The sequence below is a fragment of the Brassica napus genome, chromosome C2 (assembly GCF_020379485.1).
Source record: "Brassica napus cultivar Da-Ae chromosome C2, Da-Ae, whole genome shotgun sequence".
In the NCBI taxonomy this organism is placed as follows: Eukaryota; Viridiplantae; Streptophyta; class Magnoliopsida; order Brassicales; family Brassicaceae; genus Brassica; species Brassica napus.
Window position 1 is genome coordinate 11,351,531 of NC_063445.1, and position 27,420 is coordinate 11,378,950.

The window sequence follows — 27,420 nt, forward strand, 5'->3', positions numbered from 1 at the left end:
TGCTTACGGTTTAGATATGTTGATAGGATGCTTGAGGAACATATGTTAGTCACAGTAGTTGTTGAAAAAAAGATTTGTTGTGCCCTTTGCGTGTACTAAACTTTTTTTTTTTTTTGGGTATTATACGACTTTTCTTACGGTTTATAAATGTTAATATGATGCTTGAGACATATAGTTTAGTCTCCATAGTTGTTGGGAAATATTTAGTTTAGCTTTTGTGTTATACTAATTTATTTTTCCTTGGTATGATAAATTGTTTGTGTTACAGGCGCTCTAAACCTATCCTCTCTGTCATCTTTCCGTATGTTTTTTGAAATGGATTTTCAGCCAACCAGAGATTATCTGGCTTGGTAATTATTTTTTTGTCTGATATGGAATTAAAACTTTGAGTTACATAGTTTTGGTAACTTTTTCAGGTTAAACTCGAACTCGGAAGTTGCTAACATGGTTAATCCTGAGATTGTCACCAAAGCTGAGACATCTACTATAGGAGACATCTTCTCCTACATGAAGCAAGAAGGAGCAAAGGTACAGCCACTCAACGTTTCACATATTCATGCTTTAGCCTTGGTTATGTATGTAATTTTACAATTACAAATACGCAGGTTGCTTGGTTTGAATGCATCGCCACCATTGATGATGTCGTCCATGGTTCTGCATGGTATTATATCTCTTGCGGTGGGTGCAAAACTAAAGCCACCAAAGGGCCTACCACTCTTATGTGTAAGAAATGTGGGAAAGCCGAAGTTACCGGTGTTGCAGAGTAAGATTTTTATTTTGTTATACTCACACATTCAGCATCAGTTACTAATGTGCTTCCTTCATAGGTACCTCACGAAGCTCTCTGTTTATGACAATAATGACCAAGCATGTTTTGTGCTTCTCGGTGATGCTGAGCGTGAGTTAACTAGCAAGACAGCCGCTGAGTTGGTTGCAAACTACTTTGAGGTATTTACAACCCCGTCCAACCTACAAGTATTGAACCATCTTTTGAATTTGTTTTAAATTGTGTTAGGCCAATGTGGACGTAGATGAGGATAATGTAATCCCAGTGCCCCAAGATCTGATTGGTACGATTGGTCAAACGTACAAGTTCGTTATCAAGGTTTCAAAGCACAATTTGGAAGTCAAGACACAAGCTTTGACTGTCACAAAAGTACTCACTCCTGATGCTCCAGTACTTGAAGACAATGTAGAAGAAAACGTGGATGATGAACCTGCCGATGAGAGGAAGGAAGTTGCAGATGAGTCAGTGAAAAGAAGTTCTGATGGGGTTGAGTCTGGTGAGGTTAAGCGTGCCAAATGTGGCTGATATGTTGTTATAAGTGTTTGGGTTTGGTTTACTTAAAAACTATGCTTTGTTTCATTTCACTTTCAAACTTTGTTTTTGAAATTTCAGTTTTTGAACTATCTATCTTTTTATCTATGTTATTTGGCTCTTAAAAATTTCTGTTAGTTATTTGGAGTGGTGATGAAGTTTGGCTATTTGAGTGAGATCCCGTAGTTAGTTAGTTAGTTAGTGTTATGTCTTTTTTTTTTTTTTTGATCAGATCAGTTAGTGTTGTATGAGTCAGTTTCTAATGATTCTTTGCTTATGCTACATATTGGATATTGTATATGTTGTAGGACCAATTAAGTTGATATTGATAATATTGCCATAATATTTGTATCTCAATTGTGTCTTTATTATTTTATTTACATTTGGCAATGTATAATATTTACAGTTTCAGCATCTATTATTCTCTTACCCACTCTTGATACCTAGCTTTATTTAAATTTCTAAACAACTTTATCATTGTATTTTTTTTTAATTATGTATTTTTAGAATAAAAAAATATACTGAACCAAAACCAAAATACGAAACAAATATTTATAGGGGTTTTTGCCAAAACTAACCCACAACTTGATTTTAATCCCAAACCTATACCCAAACTTGAATCAAATGCAAAACTAACCTAAAAGCCTAGTGAAATTACAGCTCAACCCCTTGTGACCAAACAAAAAAACAGAAGCCATTTTTACGAATATAGCCCCAGTAAATCGTCTGAGTCGTCTGAGATGTTGGAAGTCGTCTGGACGACTGAAGTGTAAGTCGTCTGGTACCAGTTTATTTTAAAAATAATTTATAAATCTTGTAAAAAAATATTTTGATGCGTGAAAAATAAAAATCAAGTAATTATAAACAGTTTTAAGTGATATAAATTAAGATATGATAAAATTGATTTGTTTTGAAGATAGATGAGTGGAAGTAGTGAATCATGAAATACTTTGGTTTAGGAGTTTGGCAAACATATGTTGTAGTATTGTATGTATTGTTAGGGTTAGATTTTGGAAAACTAAAATGTTTTTTTCAAAAATTAGTTTTCACCTATATGTGTTTATTTCTGTGTATAGTAAACACTTTTCAAGTTTGATTTGGTTTTATGAAGTGCTTAATTAGATAAATAAGTTTAGGGGTTATGTTTAGGGTGTGGACGACTTATATTTCAGTCGTCTGTTGAATAATTTACCCGGACGACGTATATTTCAGTCGTCCACATCGTACCGAACCTTTAATTTTACCAATGTACGTTTTAACCTAACCGGATCATTTTACTCGGACGACTTACATTTCAGTCGTCTGGTGAAGAAATTAAAACAGACGACTTACATGTAAGTCGTCCAAATATTCCCGCCTAAATTTTTTTAAAAAAATTATTTTCCCGCTTAAATAATTTAAACCAGACGACTTACTCTGGAAAGTCTTCTATTTTAGTTTCCCGCTAAAAATATTTAATTTCCCACTAAAAATATTAAACTCTTCTAGACGACTTACATGTAAGTCGTCTGTTTTAATTTTTTCAACAAACGACTGAAATGTAAGTCGTCTAGGAAGTCGTCTGAGTCAAAAATATTTAACCTAATTGGATTTTTTGTCTCCCTATATAAAGAAAAATTTACACATTCTCTCTCCTCCTCTCAAATGGCTGCAATAAAAATGTAATGTTCATCATTCTAAAACTCTCCAACCTCTCTCTAATCTCTTTGACTTGAAAACACCAAACTTTATATGAATTTTTCAGTTTTGTCTCATGTATTTCTTACTAATCTATCTCTTTTGCAGGTTTTTAATCAAATGGTACTCATCTTCCACTAATTTAAAGGTAAATCTATTAATTTTAGATATGTATTTTTGTGTGTTCTATAAATGTAGATTTATCTAATTTTCCACTCATTTTCTCTATTTTTAAGTCATTTGAACGTTTTTGGATATGCAGGTTTTTCAGATCTGGATTTGATATGCAGGTTTTTCAGATCTGGAAGACTTTTGAGACGACTTACTTGTTAGTCGTATGGAAGTCGTCTGGAAGTCGTCTGGACTTCTTGGAAGTCTTCTGACAAAGTCGTCTGGACTTCCAGGAAGTCGTCTGGACTTCGAGGAAGTCGTCTGGATTTTTCTGAGCGTTTTGGTAAGTTCTTATGTCTGATTTTTCTTCATTTGGTAACTTCTTGTTGTATAAAGTTCTTACTTTTTCCCCAAACTAAAACTCTCCAAACCCACTCTAATCTCTTTGACTTGAAAACACCAAACTTTATATGAATTTTTCAGTTTTGTCTCATGTCTTTCTTACTAATCTATCTTTTTTGCAGGTTTTTAATTAGATGGTACTCATCTTCCACTAATTTTAAAGGTAGATCTATTATTTTTAGATATGTATTTTTGTGTGTTCTGTAAAGGTAGATTTATCTAATCTTCCACTCATTTTTCTGTTTTTAAGCCATTTGAACGTTTTTGAATATGCAGGTTTTTCAGATCTGGATTTAATATGCAGGTTTTTCAGATCTGGAAGACTTCGACTTACTTGTTAGTCGTCTGGAAGTCGTCTGGAAGTCGTCCGGAAGTCGTCTGAAAGTCGCCTGGACTTCTTAAAAGTCGTCTGGACTTCCTGTAAAGTCGTCTGGAAGTCGTCTGAACTTCCTAAAAGTCTTCTGACAAAGTCGTCTGAACTTCCTGGAAGTCGTCTGGACTTCTTAGAAGTCGTCTGGACTTCTTAAAAGTCGTCTGGTCTTGTCTACTCAAGTGGAATCCAAGCTTGTCTTTGTAGAGGAATGATCTATAATAGTTTTGTTTGTGGTCTGTTTTGTGAATTGCATGTCTACTCTTTTAGTTGTGAATTTTTTGTAAAATCAGTAATAATGTTTTCCAAGATGTATTAAATGTGCTAACAATGTGTTTACACATTTACAAATCAATGAAATAATAGACTTCAGTAGCCTTTTTCTTATCTTTGGATCTCTCATATGCAATAATAAACTCCAATGACCTTTTCTCATCTTAATAAACAAGAATGTTGGTAGCTTCATATTGATACAACATTTTAAGAAGTATTTAACCCTTCTTCCAACTCATAACAATAGTCATCATTATTGTCTATAACAATAATACTTAAGAGATAGAAACAAACAATAGTAACTAGTTAAAGCATATCATATTTTTTTATAAGTTTGCGTTGAAAAACTTAGTCAAATTTAGTAAAACTAAGGGAGAGAACATATTTTGTAAATATGAGTTTTACATATCTTGAAGTTACTTATCACTCTTAAAAATACAAGTTATTCAAAAACTAACGTAGAAGACTTAAAAACTAGCGGAGAAGACGCGGACGACTTCAATCTAAGTTGTCCAGACGACTAAACTATACGTCGTCTGGTCAATGCAGAGGTTATTTTTGCAATTGACTTTGAAATCTGTTATTTCGGACGACTGAAAAATAAGTCGTCTACTATTGTTTGGTTAAAAAAAAACTCCAAAAAAGCTAGACGACTTACATTTCAGTTGTCATAGGTTAGTTTTGCATTTGACTGGATTATTTCAGAAGTTTGACTTTTCTGGACGACTTACATTTCAGTCGTCTAGTGAAAATTAAAATAATAATATTTTTTTTAAAGTAGACGACTTACAGTTAAGTCGTCATAGGTTAGTTTTGCAATTGAAAAAAAAACTTCAAGATTTAATTATATACAGACGACTTATAATTCAGTCGTCCACGAGACGACTGAAATGTAAGTCGTCCAGGATTTACGAGGTTTGACCAGAATCTCGGAAAAAAATCCTCGACGACTTACAAGTAAGTCGTCTGGTGGATGACTGAATTATAAGTCGTCTGTGTATAATTAAATCTTGAAGTTTTTTTTTTCAATTGCAAAACTAACCTATGACTACTTAATTGTAAGTCGTTTACTTTAAAAAAAATATTATTATTTTAATTTTCGACAGACGACTGAAATGTAAGTCGTCTGGGGAAGTCAAACTTCTGTAATTATCCAGTCAAATGCAAAACTAACCTATGACGACTGAAATGTAAGTCGTCTAGGTTCTTTGGAAATTTTTTTGAAACCAAACAATAGTAGACGACTTAACTTTCAGTCGTCTCAGGTTACAGATTTCAAAGTCAATTGCAAAAATAACTTTTGCGTTGACCAAACGACTTCCAGGTAAGTCGTCTACAGCCAGACGACTTCCAGTTAAGTCATCTACCGCCAGATGACTTCCCAAGTAAGTCGTCTGACGAACAGATCTGGAAAAAAACTCGATGTCATACCTTAAATTGGTGAGATAAGTTCCTTAGCATACATAAGGCTTCTCCAAGCACACAGAATCACAAACGAAAGTCACCCACCCAGAATCGTTAGCTTCTATGACTCTATGAACCATAAAAATTTTAGAATCAAAATCTTGGGTTTTTTAACTCATTGTGGAGAGAAAGTGAGAGATATGTTGTGTTTAGTTCACAAGAATAGAAAAAGAAGAAGGGTAAATCGATTTTGGGAGCATTAAGAGCTTCAAATTGGTTGTTCATGGTGGTTGTGGTATTGATGACAATGACAATCTTGTAATTACTTGAAGATGATGAGGGTGAGAGAGTAAAGATGTCATTTTCGAAAAAAAAAAGAAAAAAAAAATTGATGGCATTTTCGTAAATTATATGAACTTGTGGGGTGAATAGGGCAAAACCAATTTTCAAAAAAAAAGAAAGTTAGTTTTGTGTTTGACTTTAAGTTGTAGGTCAATTTTGCAAAAAGCCCATATTTATATACCTACAAACATTAATTTTTTTTTTGGAACTTAACAAATGTTAAATATATTTAATTCATAAATAACCATATGTTAAAACTACTGTTCTGTAACTGAATTACCCAAATACTTTAATCATATTTTTTTAAATTATCCGAGAATTATAAAATTATCTAAAATTGAACCGAATCAAATTGTCAACCGATCTTTATAAATGACCAAATATAATCAAAATATTATTTACTAATCGAATTATCCGAGTATCTATTAAAACTTTGAAATAGTAATTAATTTAAATACAAAATTTGAGACAAAATATTATTTTTAACAATTGCATAATTTACAAATACAAACCGCGCAAATCTAGTTAATAGTAATAACTTATATAAACTAAAAATACAATAACAAGATAATTAATAAACTAAAAATACATAGTTAAATTCAAAATAATAATCTTGTAACTAAAAAACTTGTTATAACACATAATTATGATCTCATATTCTGATAGATTGTTTCCAGATTCATCAAAATTATTAAAATATTATCCAAATGAATTATATGAAAAAGAACTTGTTGATTCATTATTTTCTTTAAGATTTGAGTTTGTTTTTCTTAAATGTTCAGATGCTTGGTTTTCTATGAAATTTAGGTTTTGAAGTAACATTGGATTTTATTCGTTGAACTCTTTCAATGTATAATATTTATTTTGAATCTTCAGATGGTGTTGTCTTTTAATGATATTATGATAGTAGTATCTTATGTTACAGAAAATAAAGGTAGAGTTTTAACATTTTATAAGTTATAATTAATAATAAATTAGTGAATAATTAAAAAGTAACAGTTGATTATTTTAAGGACTTATTTGGTACTACTTCACTTTCAGATTTTGAAAGTTTTTTTGAAAAAGATCCCATCTTCTATTATTCAGCAAATGAAGATCAAATTGGCGATAGAGGAAGAAGTAAAACAAGCTTTGTTTATGATGTACCCGGATAAAGTTCTTGGCCCGGATGTAATTACATTACGTATTAGATTGCAAGCTTTTTAATTTAGGTTTTGTAGTTTCTATTATATTGAGGATTAGTGTTTTTTATATTTCCGCTTGTATTATATTCTCTAACAACATTTAAATAGATATTTTACAAAAGGAATTAAATTGAAATATAACCTTTATGAGCTTGAATATGTTCTCGTTTTATGAATTCCAACAACATTTACACAAATTAGTGTGAACAAGTTAAAAACGGTGATCGTATCAAATTCTTTTTATTTTTGATTACTTTATTGTCAACAAATATTAAGAAGACAGAAAAGAGAGGAAAAAAAATAAGATAAGAGTAAGAATTGTGGGGACTCGAATTTCCATTGGTGAAAATTGTCGTCCCTCCATGAAGAATCAAATTCTTTCAAACTTCAAATCATTAGTGTTTTCCAGAATCCAGTGATTAAAGATTTCCTAGCGGCAGTACTGAATGTTTCTCACACACGACTACTCGAGGTCGCCAGTTCGATACTCGGGGGTAGCGGGGTGGAACTGGGTTAGCTAAAAAACCCCTGCGTCAGGTGGGCTACGGCCAGTACTGAACGTGGGATAAGGTTTCTGGCGAGGTGGCCCTTCGGGGTGAGCCCAGTCACTATAAAAAGTTCAACCCATAAAGTTTTGAGAACATCAGGTGGCCTAGCGGCAGTACTGAATGTTTCTCACACACGACTACTCGAGGTCGCCAGTTCGATACTCGGGGGTAGCGGGGTGGAACTGGGTTAGCTAAAAAACCCCTGCGTCAGGTGGGCTACGGCCAGTACTGAACGTGGGATAAGGTTTCTGGCGAGGTGGCCCTTCGGGGTGAGCCCAGTCACTATAAAAAGTTCAACCCATAAAGTTTAAGAGAACATCAGGTGGCCTAGCGGCAGTACTGAATGTTTCTCACACACGACTACTCGAGGTCGCCAGTTCGATACTCGGGGGTAGCGGGGTGGAACTGGGTTAGCTAAAAAACCCCTGCGTCAGGTGGGCTACGGCCAGTACTGAACGTGGGATAAGGTTTCTGGCGAGGTGGCCCTTCGGGGTGAGCCCAGTCACTATAAAAAGTTCAACCCATAAAGTTTAGAGAACATCAGGTGGCCTAGCGGCAGTACTGAATGTTTCTCACACACGACTACTCGAGGTCGCCAGTTCGATACTCGGGGGTAGCGGGGTGGAACTGGGTTAGCTAAAAAACCCCTGCGTCAGGTGGGCTACGGCCAGTACTGAACGTGGGATAAGGTTTCTGGCGAGGTGGCCCTTCGGGGTGAGCCCAGTCACTATAAAAAGTTCAACCCATAAAGTTTTGAGAACATCAGGTGGCCTAGCGGCAGTACTGAATGTTTCTCACACACGACTACTCGAGGTCGCCAGTTCGATACTCGGGGGTAGCGGGGTGGAACTGGGTTAGCTAAAAAACCCCTGCGTCAGGTGGGCTACGGCCAGTACTGAACGTGGGATAAGGTTTCTGGCGAGGTGGCCCTTCGGGGTGAGCCCAGTCACTATAAAAAGTTCAACCCATAAAGTTTAGAGAACATCAGGTGGCCTAGCGGCAGTACTGAATGTTTCTCACACACGACTACTCGAGGTCGCCAGTTCGATACTCGGGGGTAGCGGGGTGGAACTGGGTTAGCCAAAAAACCCCTGCGTCAGGTGGGCTACGGCCAGTACTGAACGTGGGATAAGGTTTCTGGCGAGGTGGCCCTTCGGGGTGAGCCCAGTCACTATAAAAAGTTCAACCCATAAAGTTTAGAGAACATCAGGTGGCCTAGCGGCAGTACTGAATGTTTCTCACACACGACTACTCGAGGTCGCCAGTTCGATACTCGGGGGTAGCGGGGTGGAACTGGGTTAGCTAAAAAACCCCTGCGTCAGGTGGGCTACGGCCAGTACTGAACGTGGGATAAGGTTTCTGGCGAGGTGGCCCTTCGGGGTGAGCCCAGTCACTATAAAAAGTTCAACCCATAAAGTTTGGAGAACATCAGGTGGCCTAGCGGCAGTACTGAATGTTTCTCACACACGACTACTCGAGGTCGCCAGTTCGATACTCGGGGGTAGCGGGGTGGAACTGGGTTAGCTAAAAAACCCCTGCGTCAGGTGGGCTACGGCCAGTACTGAACGTGGGATAAGGTTTCTGGCGAGGTGGCCCTTCGGGGTGAGCCCAGTCACTATAAAAAGTTCAACCCATAAAGTTTATGAGAACATCAGGTGGCCTAGCGGCAGTACTGAATGTTTCTCACACACGACTACTCGAGGTCGCCAGTTCGATACTCGGGGGTAGCGGGGTGGAACTGGGTTAGCTAACACTACAAGAAAACAGGGGGATTCTGATGGCCGAAATCGTCGGAAATTCGTCGGAATCGGTCTATTCCGACGAATTTCCGACGAACCCGTCCGTCGGTATCGTTTCGTCGGAAAAAAAAATTCGTCGGAATTTCGTCAGAAATTCCGACGACTTTCTGACGAATACCGAGAAACATCATTCTGACGAACTTCCGACGATATTACGATGCGGCTACACGAGACCAGAGTTCATCGGAAAACTACAATTCCGACGAACGTGGTTCCTCGGTTTATTCCGACGAACTTTGGGCGTCGGAATTTACCGACGGACATCGGTCGTCGGAATATACCGACGAACCACGTTCGTCGGTATATTCCGACGGAAATTAGTTTGTCGGTAAATTCCGACGGATATATGTCCGTCGGTATATTCCGACGACCGTTGTCCGTCGGTATATACCCTCTTTTTTTTACAAATTAATTTTGCATTTTTATATATTTTTTGATATTAATAAATTTAAAAAATTGGAAATTTAAAACTAATAATATTATAAAATTTAAATTCATAAAAACCGAAATAGGAAAAAAACATTCATAAAGTTTAAAATTCATACAAACCGAAATAGAAAAAAAAAACATTCCGAAAGTTTTATAAAGCCGAAATAAACTAAGATGAACTCGAAGACATCAAACGATCTAGCTTCTGCATAATCTCGGTGTTGAACTTCTTCTGGGATGCCAACTCAGCAAGGATAGTGGCATTCTCCGAACGGATAGTGGCATTCTCCGAAAGGATAGTGGTGTTCTGCTCCTCCAATGCCCCAATCCGTTCATCTTTGTCATGTAGCTCCTCGAGAATCATGGGATCGGCATACGGAGCTTGCGAAGAAGATGCCGGATACGAAGAAGCACGACGGGCCAACCCAACTAAACGGCCTCCTTTCCTTTTAGGAACCGCCTACAAAAATATTTAAAGTAAGTAAATATGGACAAGTAAGTAATCGACATTATAAAAAAAATATATTAATAAAAAAAATTACCTTTTCAACCATCTCATTTATTTGCAATAGAGACAGGTTGGTTGAAGCTCCCGTGGAGTCGCCGTCATCAGAGAGAGGCTGAGATTGAGAAACTATCTCAGCTTCCACCAAATCAACTACACCTCTGATCACGGGGTCCTGAATTTGACCCGTCGTCTTGTTAGTGTGAGCCACCTTAATGAGTTGGAGACGATCAACGGGATTACCGTCATTTGCTTCGATCTAAAAAAACCGCCATTATTAGCCAAAAAATATATAAAATATTTATTTAAAAAATATAAAGATAAATAATAATAAAAAACTTACAAGTTCATCCTCCTTAGTAGACATGGAGCAAGCGCCGAGGTTGTGCACATACATACCTTTCCCGCCACGATCGCTCTTCCGGTTCCTGGAGTTCCTAGAAGACGTCTCTGCAGTGTCTTCCCTCTCCCAATGAGCTATCAACTGCTCCCACACCCCCCCGTTGATGAACCGTGGCTTCTTGTTCTTCTGCCAAACTGTCTTCCACGCGTTTATCTGCTTTGTGTAAGAGTCCATGGCCTTTTCGTTGAATTTCTTACGGACTGTTTCCGTAAGATCGGAGTGCCAGTTGAACTCTTGCTACAAAACAAACACAATTTAATAAGTAAATATATGTAAAAAAATGTAAAAACTTAAAAAAAATGAAGGGTTACTATACCGCAAACTGACGAAACCACAACTCTCGTTCGTCGGAAGGGATCACACTCCACTTTGGATATCCAAAACGGAGCATGGAGTACATCATCTGGTTGATGCTCCGGCTAATGCCATTTTTCGACTTGGTGAACCTTTAAAAAAAAATACAAGTTAGCAAGTTAATTAAAGCAAAAAATATAACGGTACAAATAAAAAAAATACTAACCAAGTGCTATGGCCTCGTCGTGGGTTGAGTTGGAGAAACGGGAGATGCTCTCGACCTGGTTGTTGAACCAATAGATGAACCGGCATGACCCCCGGATCCTGTTGAGCAGCAGCGTGAGGGGCAGCGTGAGGGGCAGAGGGAGCTGGAGCGGGAATATATGCGGGAACCGAGTCATGAGACGATACCGATGCACGGGAACCGCTCACCGAACTACGTCGAAGACGGGCTGCGGGGCGGGCTTCATCCTCGGCCCTAAAAAAAAAAAATTAACCCATCAAACATATTTTCATTTATATATTTACAAAAGGTTTTATAAACGTTTTAAAAAAAACTATTAAACCTTTTATATATATATATATGTATACAAAATTATAAAAAATTTATAAATATAGAAAAATGTTGTTAAAAATTTATAAATGAAGAAAAATGTTGTTAAATATTTATATTTTAAAAAAAAAATGTTGTTAAATATTTATTAGTGGAAACTTAAAAAAAAATATAAAAAATTTTAAAATTTTAAATTTTTACTATACATGATTTACATATATATATATGTATACAAAATTATAAAAAATTTATAAATATAGAAAAATGTTGTTAAAATTTATAAATGAAGAAAAATGGTGTTAAATATTTATATTTTTTTCAAAAAAACGTTTTTAAAAATCAAAAAACATTTTTAAAAATCAAAAAACGTTTTTAAAAATCAAAAAACGTTTTTAAAAATCAAAAAACGTTTTTAAAAATAAAAAAAAACGTTTTAAAAAATCAAAAAACGTTTTTAAAAATCAAAAAATGTTCCAAAAAAAACTAAAACAACAATCCTAACTTATATATCCTAAACTATCCATTCAATCCTAAAATGTTCAATCAAACAACCTAAAATCCGAGATCAACTTCCAAAACCCTAAACAATTGAAAAAAAAAAGGTTTGGGATGATTCTTACATGATTTGGGGTTTGGGGAAGAGATAGGAGGGTGAGGAGAGGATTCGCCGGTGAAGAGAGGCCGGAATCGCCGGAGAGTCGCCGAAATCGCCGAAATCGCCGGAGAGTTTTGAGAGAGAGAGAGGCCGCGGAGATAACGAAGAAGAAAGGAGAAGGGTTTTTATTTCCGTGGATTCCGACGGACACGGGTTCGTCGGTATTCCGTCGGTATATTTAAAATATACCAAATGCCGATTCGCGAAAATTTTCAAGCGGTTTGGTTCTCCCGGGCTAATTGAAATTCCGACGGAACGTGTCCGTCAGTATTTTCCGACGGACACATTCCGTCGGTATATTCCGACGGAATTCCGACGACTTAGTGTTTAGGGTGTTCTTTTCAAGTTTCTAAATGCAAAATCCAAACCTTTGATAATATATATAGTATTTGCATAAAGATTTAACAATAAAAATGTTTTATAACACGATTTTACACAACAATATTTTTTGTAGTGTAAGCTTATATAAATATGATTGTATAAGTACATAATGTTAAGATGAGATGTTATGAAAACAATGATATGCATACATAAATATTTTAATGAGTTGTTATATTTGAACGGTTGCGATCTAATACTATACTAAACACTTATTATGTGTTATTTTCATAGTTTTGGCATCTAAATTTATAGATTTTTATGATTGAAACTTTATAGAAAAACATGTCGTCGGTATTTCGTCGGAAAATACCGACGACATTCCGACGAACTCGACAAGTTCGTCGGAATGTCGTCGGTATTTTCCGACGAAATACCGACGACCTTCCAATTTTCAATGAAACCCGTTGTCGTCGCTATGTCGTCGGTATATTGCGAGGGATTTCCGACGGACCATTAAAAAAAAAAAAAAAAAAAAAAACTAATCAGAATCTTCTGAATCTTCATCAAACTCCCCAACCTCGGCTTCCGGCTCTGAATGTACGACAGCATCATGTCCAAACACAGTCAAATTCTCAACGAGTTGAACATTTTCCAAATCTTCAACTGCCTGGGCGTTGCTGGTAGACTCTGGTTGCAATGGTTCATCATCATCAGAAGTTCCATCCACTCGTCCTCTTGGGTTGATTTGCGTTACAGTAACCCATGGATCGTCTCTGTACGTCACCCGAGGGTAACTGATGTAGCACACCTATACATATCAATTATACAAAGTATTAGTTCAATATATAACATTAATTAATTATATTGGTAAAAAATTATGAATATATTGACATACCTGATCAGCTTGCGAACCAAGAATGAAGGGATCATAATATTGAAGTTTCCGCCGCGAATGAACTGATGTAACACCAAACGCATCAATCTTCACTCCTCTATCTGGGGTGGTGTCATACCAATCACAATAGAATACTACACAACGCAATCCAACCATTCCAGGAAATTGGATTTCCAATATTTCTTTTATGTTGCCGTAGTAGACATCGTCACCAGAAGAAGATGAAACACCAGCATCATATGTTGTCTTAGAATGACCTTTCCTTGTGAATGCATATCCTCGCGTACAAAATTTAGGATATGATTTGACCACATAGTTTGGTCCCTGCACAAATTCGCGTATCCAATCATCGAACACAAGACCTCTGGCCAAACCATCATTCACCTATAAAAAAAAACATATATGATTGCAAAATTAATTAGTTTATATATATTAAATTTAAACTAATCATTTGCATAGGGTAATAGGATATATGACTCACATAACTACGAAGCCACGCAGCAAATCCGTTATCTCTAAGTTGTCGAAGCTCATCTTCTGTTGCATGCCTGTGAGTCATACGCAACTCCGCCATATATACACTATATACAAAAATATTATCAATATGAAATAAATTTATTGAATATTAATCTAACAATAAATGAATAAATATTTTTACCTCTCATATTGTAGAACATCTTCACAGTTGGTGAGCAAATATGTTTGCAAATGAGCGTTCTCAGTGTCCGTAAGTCTCCGCTTCGTGAATTTTCCACTAAGTCGTCCTATTTCCTTGAACATGCTTGGGACAGTAACATGATATGTTGCTCTCTCCCCTCTATCATCATGCCGAGCAGGTCTTCGGTGTTTTGTTTGCACTTCTGGTGGAAAATAATTTTCAGCAAAGATTGCAGTTTCTTCATTGATCACCTGTGCCACTATAGATCCTTCCACCCTGCTTTGATTTTTGACCATCTTCTTCAGATGATGCATATAACGCTCAAAAATATACATCCATCTGTACTGCACAGGACCACCAAGTTCCAATTCTCTTGCGAGATGAATAGCAAGATGTTCCATTACATCAAAGAATGATGGAGGAAATATCTTCTCAAGGTTGCACATGCTGACTGGTGCGTTTGTCTTCAAATTATTAATACCCTCTTCAGTCAATACTCTGCTGCATAAGTCACGGAAAAAAACACTAATCCCTGCAATTGCTTCATGAACATTACGTGGCAATAATGCTGAAAAGGCAAACGGAAGGAGGCGCTGCATAATTACATGACAATCATGACTCTTCAAGCCAGTAAACTTTCCTTCGCTTCTATCAACGCAGTTCCCCAAATTTGATGCATATCCGTCAGGAAATTTCACTTTCTCTGTAATCCAATCAAAGAACTCTTCTTTTCTAGCACCATCTAGCCGATAAATGGGAAAAGGGGCCGTACCGTTCTCATCAACGTGAAGTTCAGAACGATCACAAATATCGACTAAATCCAACCTTGACTTCAAATTATCCTTCGTTTTACCTTGGATGTTAAGGACTGTGTTCATCAGATTATCGAAGAAGTTCTTCTCAATATGCATGACATCTAAATTATGCCGCAATAGATGACTCTCCCAATATGGTAGATCCCAGAAAATACTCTTTTTGTGCCAGTTATGTAGCTCTCCAACCGCATTGACTCGAATGTTTTCATGTCCACCTACATCTGGCGTCCTTTCTGCATCAAAATACCTAAACTGCTTCAACAAATCTTTCCCACTAACTTCCTCAGGTGGACCATCAAACACCTGCTTGTTCTTCGTAAACGAAGTCTTACTCCTGCGGTATGGATGATCAGGTGGTAGAAATCGTCTGTGACAGTCAAACCAACACGTTTTCCTTCCGTTCTTTAGTTGGAAAGCATCTGTGTCATCTTGACAATATGGACATGATAGCTTCCCATGTGTTGTCCATCCAGATAACATACCATATGCTGGAAAGTCACTTATTGTCCACATAAGTACTGCCCGCATCTGAAAGTTTTCTTTGCGCGAAACATCGTATGTCTCAAAACCATGCGCCCATAGTTGTTGCAACTCATATATTAGTGGTTGAAGAAACACATCTAGTGATCTTTTAGGATGATCTGGCCCGGGGACTAGAATTGAGAGAAACAAAAACTCTCGTCGCATGCACAAGCTCGGCCGTAAGTTGTACGGTGTCACAATAACTGGCCATAGAGAATACTGCCTTCCATGCTTTCCAAATGGGCTGAAACCATCAGTAGATAATCCAAGATAAACATTTCTTCTCTCTTCCGCAAATTCTGGATATGTTGACTGGAAATGTTTCCAAGCCTTTGCATCTGAAGGATGTCTAATCTCACCATTTGTGGAATGCTCTGCATGCCATCTCATTGCTTTTGCTGTGCGCTCACACTGATACAACCTCTTCAATCTTTCCGTCAAAGGCAAATACCACATTCTTTTGAATGGGATCGGAACTCTTCCCCTCGTCTCCTGATAACGAGGTTTCCCACAAAATTTGCATACATTCCGTGTCTCATCCGCTCTCCAGTAGATCATGCAGTTGTCAATACATACATCTATCACTTCATACGGTAGTTGAAGACCTGCAACAAGTTTCTGAACCTCGTAGTATGAACCCGGTGCAAGGTTATCCTCAGGTAGAATACCTTTGACAAAATCAGTAATCGCATCCATACATTCTTCAGCCAAATTATAGTCTGTCTTAATACCCATTAATCTAGTTGCAGATGATAAGACTGAATGACCATCTCTACAATTTTGATACAAAGGTTGTTTTCCTGCATCCAACATGTCAAAAAATCTCCTAGACTCGGGGTTTGGTTCTTCCCCTCTATAATGATCATGTACCATCTGCTCAGTACCTACACCATAATCTATATCCGTTCTAGATTCTTCTAACCTAATATCAGGCTGAGGTTCACTAACAGGCTGAGGTTCGCTAGTACTACCATATTCATAACCAGTTTCCCCATGAAGGTACCAAACTTTATAATTACGTGAAAACCCTTTCATATACAAATGAGTCCAAACATCAAATTCTTTTATAACCTTATTATTATTGCAAGAAGAGCAGGGACATCTTAACATACCACTTTTTGCATCCGGTTGCTGTTGAACAAGCCTCATGAATTCTCCAATCCCTTGAACGTATTCTTCCGTAAGCAAATTGGTGTTCGGATCCAAATGAGGTTTATCCATCCACGAACGATAATAAACTTCTGAAGACATGATTTTCACGGAATTGTTATGACTAAAGAGAATGAAGAGAGAATGAAGTGTGAATGAGTTGAATGAGGAGGGGTTGTATTTATAGGAAATTGCTTACGGACCTCCGACGACTTTCCGACGAAATTCCGACGGATGTAAAGAAGTCCGTCGGAATTCCGTCGGAATTGTCCAATCCCAAACGGCTATACAACGGTCATATGTATTTGTCGGCAACGGTCACATGGTTCGTCGGAATTCCGTCGGAAAATACCGATGGAATTCCGACGACTTTGCTGTTAATCGGAATGTCGTCGGAATTCCGTCGGAATATACCGACGAACTTCCGACGACTACAACGGTTACATTTTTTATCGGAATGTCGTCGAAAAGTCGTCGGAAAATTCCGACGAACCGTATGTCGTCGGAATTCCGTCGGAAATGGCTGACGGAATTCCGACGACTTCATTTTTTTGGATTTGGTCGGAAATTTGTCAGTATTCCGTCGCAAATGTCCGACGACCTTGGTGTCCGTCGGAACCTCCGTCGGAATTCGGTGTGTTTTCTTGTAGTGTAAAAAACCCCTGCGTCAGGTGGGCTACGGCCAGTACTGAACGTGGGATAAGGTTTCTGGCGAGGTGGCCCTTCGGGGTGAGCCCAGTCACTATAAAAAGTTCAACCCATAAAGTTTTGAGAACATCAGGTGGCCTAGCGGCAGTACTGAATGTTTCTCACACACGACTACTCGAGGTCGCCAGTTCGATACTCGGGGGTAGCGGGGTGGAACTGGGTTAGCTAAAAAACCCCTGCGTCAGGTGGGCTACGGCCAGTACTGAACGTGGGATAAGGTTTCTGGCGAGGTGGCCCTTCGGGGTGAGCCCAGTCACTATAAAAAGTTCAACCCATAAAGTTTTAAAAAAAAAAAAAAAAAAAAAAAAAAAAAAGATTTCCTTAATTGCACACAAATGTGCAAAGCGAAGCATATATCGATCTTATTATTTAAAACATCAAGGAATTCGAAGTCTTCTTTTTTTTCGGTCAAAAGGAATTCGAAGTCTTCTTGAACTCTATTGTTGGTAGATAAATACCACAATGATCAGAGTGCACAAAAAGTAGGGTCGGCCCAAACATTCCGAAATTTCTTTATTGCCCTAAATCAATGGAGCAAAATATATAAACAATGAAAATATATAATGGACATTTTAACATAATTTTATACGTTCTAATCAGTAGTTTATTTGACTTTATGCTATTGCTAGCACTGATTAGAAAATATATTTTTTGACCCTAATTACTTATATGTAATGTACATACAGGTGTAGTGTGTATGTATAACGGAATATAACAAAGCTAATTTCTTCTTCTGTTTTTTTCACTGAAAATTTAAGATGATGAATTCCACCACAAAGAAAATAAAACTGAGTCGCAATACTTAGAAGTTTAAATAAAAATAAATAAGCTAAACTCCATGTGTTCCAATATACGTTCATCACATATTTTTATTACATATATAAATATCAAATAACTGCAAGGCTACGTATTAATCAAAAGATAAGAGTCAACAACCCTTGGATAGATATTGTATATACTTAGAAAATTCAGAAAAGATTTTGCCTAAATGGCTTCGTTTGAAATCCTTAGGCTTTAGATAGATAAACCTATCTAATTATTATTAGTAGTAGTAGTATGGTAGGAATAAAAAAGTAAATTATTATTAGGAACGTGCTTTCTCATTTGTTTTTTTTTTAAACTGAACTTTCTCATTTGTTCAATCCCGTCTTTTCCTTAATGGCCTCAGTGGCACCCTGTGCTTTCTGCTTCAGCTGCTGTCCACCCTGTGCTCGAATTCTCATAAATACGTGATTGTTTCATAAAAATATATTTAAGCATGAGAAAAGAGAATGGACCTCTGACAAAGATTCCTTGGCGGATTGGGCAGCATTGGAGGTCTTGTCCATCAGGTTGCTTGCCTTCTCCTACAACAATTTTTAGTTGCTTCTAATTAATATTAATTATTAATCTAAACCCAAATCTAAGCAATATTTGTTTAAGCAAAAATTTATTTAAGCTTAGAAAAACGGTGTTGTATAGACAAAACCTGGGTTTGGCCTTTAGCTTGGCCAGCGTTGAAGCTCAGGTTCTGACTGTTGTTAGACATTTTCTTATCTCCGCTTAAAAAACGAACTTATAATTTGCAAGGGAAACTTGTGACTTCTGAGAAAGAGCATTACGCATAGAGGTTTATATACATGTGGGTTCCTCCTGTCGTTACCTCCACGTGGATTTTTGTTATTGGAAGTCTGTGTAGTCTTTAACACGTGGCTTTTAAGCTTAGTACTCTCCGGTCGGATTGGGGGGAGGGAGGTGTTGACCACGAGACAAGCAAATCTGTTATAGACTTGTTCCAATGTACTTAATAGTCTAATATAGTTCTGTTTAATTATAACCCTTTTTGTGTAGTGCATTATCATTTTATTTTTTGTATTACATATTAAAGGGACACATAAACAATTGTATAATAGATATAAACAATACTCCATCAATGGTCTGCCTCAACACTAAAGAAGATTCAAAACTTTGAGAAAATAATACCAAAATAGATAAAATGCAGAAATAAACTTTTGAGTAAGTCCAAAAATTATTTATATCCTTCATTTATTCGTTAAAGCTAAGAACTCATGTATACAACAACAAAAGATGCTAAGTACCTTTGAGATAGTCTACTTATATCAGTAGATGGTAAATAATATCTCTTCCAAAGATTGGAAAAGCATCAGGTTTTCACGTTCTGAATGTAAGCTCATGAAAAAGGAGCTTGTTCGTGCTTGACATAACATGGAGTAGAAGGAGTGCTGAAGATGTTCGTGTTATATCTGAGGAATGACAGTATTGAAGACCCACGACGGGTATGAACAAGCAAATTTATGTCCATAAATTTGCGGGTCTCGCGGGTGAGACCATGCGGCTTGCGGGTGGGTGGATAGAGTCCGTGATCTGTCCGCAGGTCAGCCGATTGTCCGCATAAAATAAATCAATTTTCAGTCGGCTTCATTAGGTGGATCTTATTGATTCCAATTCGGAATCAGTCACCATGTTTTTTTTTCAATTTGAACTTCTGCATGTTATCTCTTGAGTAGGTAGAAGGGTGAAGTGTTTGCATGTTCTTCAATGGAGGAAGCAGATGGAGAGGTCATTGCTTCCGCAGAGATTATTGCCTCTTCTCGCTCTCATCGCTGGTTGCAGTGAGGCTGCCACGACCGAAGGCCCTGTTGAAGCGTGATGGTGGAAACCTTTGCGGACCCAGCCCTAATTTTAAATGCGGTCAATATACTGTTCAAGTAAAAAATAAATGTAAAAGGGGTCAAGATGGATTCAAACCTGGATTTTTTGGGTTTGTTTGGAAGGTGTCAGTGGAAAATAGATTTTTAATGGTTTTAAAATTTTATGTAGTCTTGTGTTATTGGTATATAGATTTTCACATTCTCGCTAAAATCTATTATTAGTTACTAGTACTGGTCCGCGCTACGCGCGGAATATACTTTACGTATGATATATAATAATATATTATTGTATATTTTCATTGGAAATGTGTTTCGAGTGAATCAATTTTCGCACGAAATTATATTTATTTAATTTACTGTTTTGATTTTTTTTTATTTTTGATATGTTTTTTTGTTTGCTGCTAAATATTTTGAGACATTGTACTATTTTTATTATTATTTTCTCTTTCTGTTGTTATTTTAAATTTTATGAAAATACATTTTAGTCTCACCCTTGTATGTGTCTGAGTTCAACTTAAAATTATTTTCTTATTCTTCTTAGATCATAAATTTGTGTAAGCATTTAGAACTATTTTTTTTGTATATAATTGAAATGGTTATACAATTTTAAAATGTTTGTTAGGATGAAGTTTTACATTGCTCCGTGAGATCTTAGCAATCAAACTATTGTTTGAATTCCTTAGTATTTTACTATTATAAACTGTATTATTTTAAAAATTACTTTAAATAATGCAAAGGTGAAGAATTAAATCATTATAAAATACCATTATTTTATAGTTGGGTAACATAATGAAAAATAATATTAGTTACTACTATTTAAAAAGTATATGACTGAATAATTTAAATGTTATTATATTTAAAATGTTATTAAATGACATATGATCTTTCACATTTTGTAACTTAGCTTTCTATACACTTACATTATTTAATTTTGTTAATAAATAAGTTTATTTCTAACTTATTTATATATAACTCAAGAGTAAAAAAATAATATTAAAATTATTCTACATACATATAGATGATGAAGATTTTCCACTTACTGAATTTATATATTTGTAAGAAATAAAAACATTATCTTAACACAATAAATAGTACAATTTTTTTGTGTAACATTCTATTATTTCTAGTCGTAAGAGTCCAAGGTTCCTTCATTGTTTGGGAGTTTTTTTGACAAAGAGAATGGTAGAATAACACGTCTTTTTTTGGGTAAAAACGATTGTATAAATGATTTTTTTTAATATTTGATATTAAAATGATTTTTCATATTTTTATTTATTTATAAGGCTTTGTATGTTTTCATCTTTGTATTGTAGTTTATTGTTAAGAAAATTGTATATTTCATGCAGCTTCTTCCTCAACTCTTGTATATTGGAAACATGAACAAATGATTGTGAAAACTTAAATTATTTTCTGTTATCACCAGTTGCCTTCCATGGCATATCTGGTGTTATGGTTTACGACTTAATGTTAAGAGTTCTTTAATAGGAAGACTGGTGATTCCTGATGTCTAGGTGCAAAGAAGCTGCTGAAATTGTCCTCAGATACTTGCGCATCGCTCATACCTAACTCATATAATAAAAGTTACTATATGCGCTACAGAGCTATGGAAATATTATAAATTATAGATCATTGCCAAAGAAAAAGACTGGATCTTCAATCTATATTAAGTCCATGGCCATAAGAGCAAAATATGTAATGAACAATTGAGAGGTATTATTTTCATTAAGATGAATTCTTACGTAGACATATAGTTGCAGAAGAGTCGTAAACTATTTTCCCTTTGAACTGTCTACACTTCATTACTTCTCTAACCACATAGCATGTAAGATGCTTTTAATTAAGAGTATATAGAGCAACGTTTCTACATTTGGTTGCTCAATGATTACTTTAAGAATAAGAATACATGCAGAACCTTTTTCCTTGATGGTTCCCGGAGTAAAGTTCGCTTTCTCCGTCGTAAGACCTCGGGTGAGAGATTTCTACCCCTCATGGTTTCAGATATTCCACCGCTTCGGCTTAACTTTCACAGCTAGCCCACATCTTCTAATCATCCGAGATCTTCTTAATCTCATGTCTCAATTTTTGAGTTAATCGTATATTCAAAAACCTGAAAAATATGTACATACAACGTTAATTAGTTAAAAGAAGACGGACAAATCATATTCACCCTAAATTAATAATAGTTCAAGGGGTTGGATATATAAGTTAGACAAACATATGTAAACTTTATAATCTATTCAATACATAAACATAAATTTAGGACCTGGTTGTTAGCATCTCTGGTTTGTTTATGAAGAACAGATCAAAATCAGATCATGCATAAAGTGCAACAGTGAGTGACTGTGGAGATAAAGTTAATAAGCATCATCTCTCTTACCATGGACTTAACACTCGCTGGCTCTAAATTGTCGAACCTAAACTTCTTCAAAGTCACAATCCTCCATGTTTCAGCCGCTTGTGCACTAAACACTCTAATGTCCAATCTTCAAAATCCATAGAAAAAAAAACAGAGCAAATCATTTACTTTGAACTGCAGAAATTCAAACGCAACGACATTTGAATGTATGCATGACATAAAATTGTAACGAAGCACATAACATAATATTCAAATTATTAATCCCATCGGTACTTACAAATCTCAAAAGAAAGGGAAGCTCTGTTTTCAAATCGCCAGAGACCTTCGAGTCAAGAAGAAGCATATCGACTGATTTACACGCGCCCACTCACAAACTCTCTCAACTTTCTCTTTCGCGTTTCTAGGATTTGGAGTCTCAGAGGCGTAAGGCGTCTTCGCCGGAGCTGATGTAGCCTCCTACCCGTCGGAATCCTGCGCTTAACGACGGTACAGTACAGATCCGATGTGTCTTGGTAGTATTTCATCTCCCTCTTGTCGAAATGGGAAGGTCTGTGGAGTGGAAGACCCGAGGAAAGTTTCTTCTCTCTGGTGGTTCGTCGTTTCGATGGTTTGCTCTCTCGGCTTTGAGGACGGCGGAGAGACTGCCGTTAAACGCTTGTCAGCCATCAGGGAGGGAAGCTTATCGCCGATAGATGCTAGGGTTCTTGGTGTCAGTGGATCTGTCAAAAGGGATGGCGGTTCTCTTGCGATTTGTTTCTCGCTGGTTCGAGTCCCTCTCCTCACCGCCGTGAATGGAGTGAAGTACGTTGAGGCTCGGACTCCTGTGACGACGAAGGTCTCGAGCGGCGGCGGTAGTTAGGGTTTGGTGTCGGTTCATCTTCGGAGGCTGACGATTGTGGCCGCCAAATAATTCATTTCACTGATCAAAAAAAACCAGCCCAACACTGCCCAAACCGGGTGACGTGGTAAAACCCAAATTTTTTATTTTAATCTGACGTAGATAGGTTCAATGGAGCTCATATATCTTTTTTAGTATTAGTTAGATTACTATGATTCTATCTATACAAATCTTTTGTTATTTAAAAAGTTTAGATTTTAATGATTTTATAAATTTATTAAATTGGAAGTTTTTATTCTTAACCATTTAACTTATGTAACAATATTTGGAGAATACTACGTCTATCCAACTTTACCGCATGCTTTCTTTCTCAGTTCCTTGTCCATCTTTCTAAGTTAGTTATTAAATACAAACAAAACATCAATCAGTATATGCCTATCATCACTATTAAACACGAAATCAAGCGCAAAATTCAAAATATAAGCAAAATTTAACGCAATTCAGAGATAAACTTGAGAAAATAAAACAAAATATAAAACAAAAAATATATTATAAAAAAAATTAGATAGTTGTAGAGGAAAACCCGCATTCCTGATAAAATAACTAAGAATTGTGGGTTGATCTGAAATCATAGTTAAATATTTTAATGATAACATTGAGAATATCAAAGCACAACTATCGTTATGTTTAAGAGAAGTATAATAGCATCCCCTATATATTATTTGAGAAGCATTACAATTTCTTTTTGTAGCCACATGTCATCACTAAAATGATTCTTAGAATCATTAGAGAAATATGTTGGTCCATCTAATTATATAATAAGCTTTTTATTAAACTAACAATAAATTCATCATTAATGTACTTTATTATTTCCTTAAATAAAATTTACGGAATTACCTAATGTGGCTAAAATATATATGGCAATTAATGATTTTGAATAATAGAAATTTGATAAAAAATAGTGTATCTTCTATCATATTTGTTTAATTTTAAGCTATTAAATAAATTAAACAACCACAATAACCATATAATAAAAATTTAGATTTTTATGTATATGTTATATTTTGAATTTTTACAAACGGCCATAAATTACTAAAACTGTTAAAAGTCTCACATTCAAATTTTATGATCCATGGTTTAAAATTTTTGTTATAACAAAATACAAATGATTACAAAAATTATATAAGTAAAAATTCTAATTTAATTAATTAATAAGATTAATATATATATCGTTTTAAATTAAACTATAAACCATATAAAATACAATATTTTAGTTTCAAAATTTACTTTGAACAATTTTTTTGATAAAAGTTTTGAACGATCATTGACAACTTATTTTTTTTTAAATTATAAATTACTAAAACTATTAATCCCACAATGAAAATTTTGTTATCAGTAATTTAAATTTTTTTTTATAAAAGATACAAATGATCAAAAAACTATATGAGTAGAAATCATCATTTAATAGACATTAATATTAAAAATATACTAAAATATATTATCTATGTTAGTATCATTTAAATTTAATAACATATCCTATCAAATAAAAAAAAATTTGGATTAATACAATTGATTTATATGTTCGCACCAATTTAATTATATTTTTAATAGTTACTGACTTTTAATTATTTAATATATATTTATTATTTTATAATATGTAAAAATATTTAATACATATAATAATTTATATATATAATGTTGATCCCGCGCAAGACGCGGATCTTAACCTAGTTATGTAGTAAACATGCAATGCCTAGCTTTTATGTACCATTAACTATATATGATTAATTGACAATCTAACTGTATATCATACTCTATTTGTAATAATACTTACTTTTACTTTAATCTATGACTGATTTACAGGCTTTACTGTAGCCTTCTTTGCCTAATTGCACCTTTGTTAACAATCTGATCTTTAGTAATTTCCCATCCATTTTCCAAAAATTTATTCATCTTTTAGTGATTTTGTGTTGTTTTCTCTGTTTTTTTTAAATTTTCCTTACAGCTTAATTTCACTGTGTTATGTCTCTATTTATAAGCTAATTAGTTTATTCAAATGTGTTGTTTCACTTTGAAGCTTATACATAACAATTTTGCATTGTTGAACTTAAAACACTTTACTTCATGATAATTTTACTTGTTTATTATTATTTTATTTTTTGAATTTGTTTACTGGTTTAATCCAAAATTTTATTCATCTTTTAGTGATTTTGTGTTGTTTTCTCTGTTTTTTAAATTCTCCTTGCAGATTAATTTCACTGTGTTATGTCTCTATTTATAAGCTAATTAATTTCTCCTTGCAGATTAATTTCACTTTAATTTTCAAAAATCACTTGATAGAGAGATGATTTGTCAATGTAAACAATAAATGAGAAATGTTAGGTAAAAATAAGGTACACAGGGATTGGCCCTCTGCCTCTCGCCACCCTTCTTTCTTCCTTTACTTGCAGATCAAAAAAAAAATAACACCCAGAACATCTTTATCCAAGGATACTACAAGGATTCTTAGCGTATGGATTCTGCGTAGGATCCACTTTTTTTAAGAAATCGGTTATCAAAACTACCAAATAGTAGTCAGTCCTTAAGGGTTTCTTACACTGTATGCGGACCCCACTGACACGTGGCGGTCCGCGACTGATTCGTTTTTAATTTTTTTTTTCTAAATTCGAAAAAGTAAAAAATAAATAAATAAATACTAAATCCCAAATTTATGGGATAATGATGGTCTTAGACTCTTCTGCATGCAGTATAATAATATTTTATTATTTTAGTTTAGTTCTGCAATTTATTAGGTGAATGGATAATATTTGCAGTCTTCTCTGCGTTAATTTTCTTCTGTAACTGTTCTGCTTAGGCCTAAAGCAAATAGCACATTTATGCTGACTCTATTCCCGGTGCATAGTATCAGACATAATACTCGTTTAAAATAATTATCCAACGGTGCGAGCACAGATATAATATTAGTTTGACATAATACTAAAATCGAACGATCGGTTGAACAAGTAGTCCCAGTCTTTTATTGTAAGACTTTCCCAACACGCGTCGGAGGAGTCATATCATATGAGTCCGCCGGGCCCATACTAGTACTTGCTCCTCCATCGCTAGCACTTTGCAGATTACAAAATGAGTCCGCCGGGCTAGTATATTCAACTTTGCAAACGACGTAACTCCTCTGTCAAAATCAATCCACAAATGACAAAACAAAGTTACAAAAATATGATTTTTAATTTTTTTTTAACGGACAAGAAAAGAGAGGACCGCACCATATCTTCCGGAAAGGAGAGGTCGGAGAACTTATGCATGATCCACTCGGTTCACTCCCCATGTGGACTCTTCCCTCTCAAGAAAACCAAAGTCTTCTTAAGACCGATTTGACAATGACTGCCCGATTCTAAAAGGCCAAGAAAACAGAGCATCGCACTTCCAGTAGGTTGGCTCGCCATGTGGACTCTTTCCACTCAAGAAAACCAACTTCTTCTTTATGCTTTCATCCATATTTGCGTGTGGTCTTTATCAATTTTTTTTAATAAGTTAAAAATGATTACATGGTTCTGAGTTTTTTTATCTGTTTTATTTATCCAATAATTGGTGCTGCTTGATGACAAAAGAAAAAGTTTGTCCTTGTAGCTTAATTACACAGTGTTGTGTCTCTATTTATAATCTGATTACTCTCCTCAAATTGTATTGCTTCTTTTTGAAGTTATATATCATACCATCTTTTGCATGGTTGAATTAACAATGTTTACTTTATGATAAATTACGTGCTATTTTTTAAATTTAAAATAGATGAATATAATTACACATGTCTTTGATGTGTTTGTTTGAATTTTAGGTTTGAAATATTTTCAGTTCTTCTATGTTCATCATTCCTATTTAATATAAAATCAATAAAAGAGTTAAATATAAAAAATTAAAACTATAAGAAAATTAAAAGCAAAAAATATATATAATCTTGAAAAAATAAAACAAAACAAAAGGAAAATAAAATAGATATGTTAAAATGAATTTGGATAACTGGAAAATAAAAACTAATATAATGGTAAAATAACAAAGAATTATGAGTCAAAATGTTGATAACTATAAAATATCATAGAAGCGTCAGAATATTATTACAATTATACTTTTAACCATTATATTAAAAACTATTTTTAGAAATTAGAAACTCCAAAATTCATTTATCTGGAGTTTAAAAAAATATTTCTTATTAAAACAAAAGTCGTGATTTATTTCATGTATGATT

At 35.1% G+C, this 27,420-nt stretch overlaps 1 protein-coding gene across 1 annotated transcript; it reads right to left on the reverse strand.

Annotated features, from left to right (window-relative positions):
- Positions 1 to 18,174: 18,174 nt before the first annotated feature.
- LOC125582066 (late embryogenesis abundant protein 2-like) lies at positions 18,175 to 18,964 on the reverse strand. Its single transcript, XM_048748536.1, has 3 exons — positions 18,804 to 18,964; positions 18,613 to 18,681; positions 18,175 to 18,540 (listed from the first exon to the last, which is right to left on the reverse strand). Exons 1-3 carry the CDS (start codon positions 18,861 to 18,863, stop codon positions 18,466 to 18,468), a joined length of 204 nt encoding a protein of 67 aa, XP_048604493.1. The 5' UTR covers positions 18,864 to 18,964; the 3' UTR covers positions 18,175 to 18,465.
- Between the last annotated feature and the right edge of the window lie 8,456 nt (positions 18,965 to 27,420).

Coding starts and splice junctions, on each gene's coding strand:
- LOC125582066 (XM_048748536.1), bottom strand. CDS start 18,863: ATGTCTAACAACAGTCAGAACCTGAGCTTCAACGCTGGCCAAGCTAAA. Junction 18,682..18,803: donor AAGCTAAAGGCCAAACCCAG/GTTTTGTCTATA, acceptor AAATTGTTGTAG/GAGAAGGCAAGCAACCTGAT. Junction 18,541..18,612: donor CCAAGGAATCTTTGTCAGAG/GTCCATTCTCTT, acceptor ATTCGAGCACAG/GGTGGACAGCAGCTGAAGCA.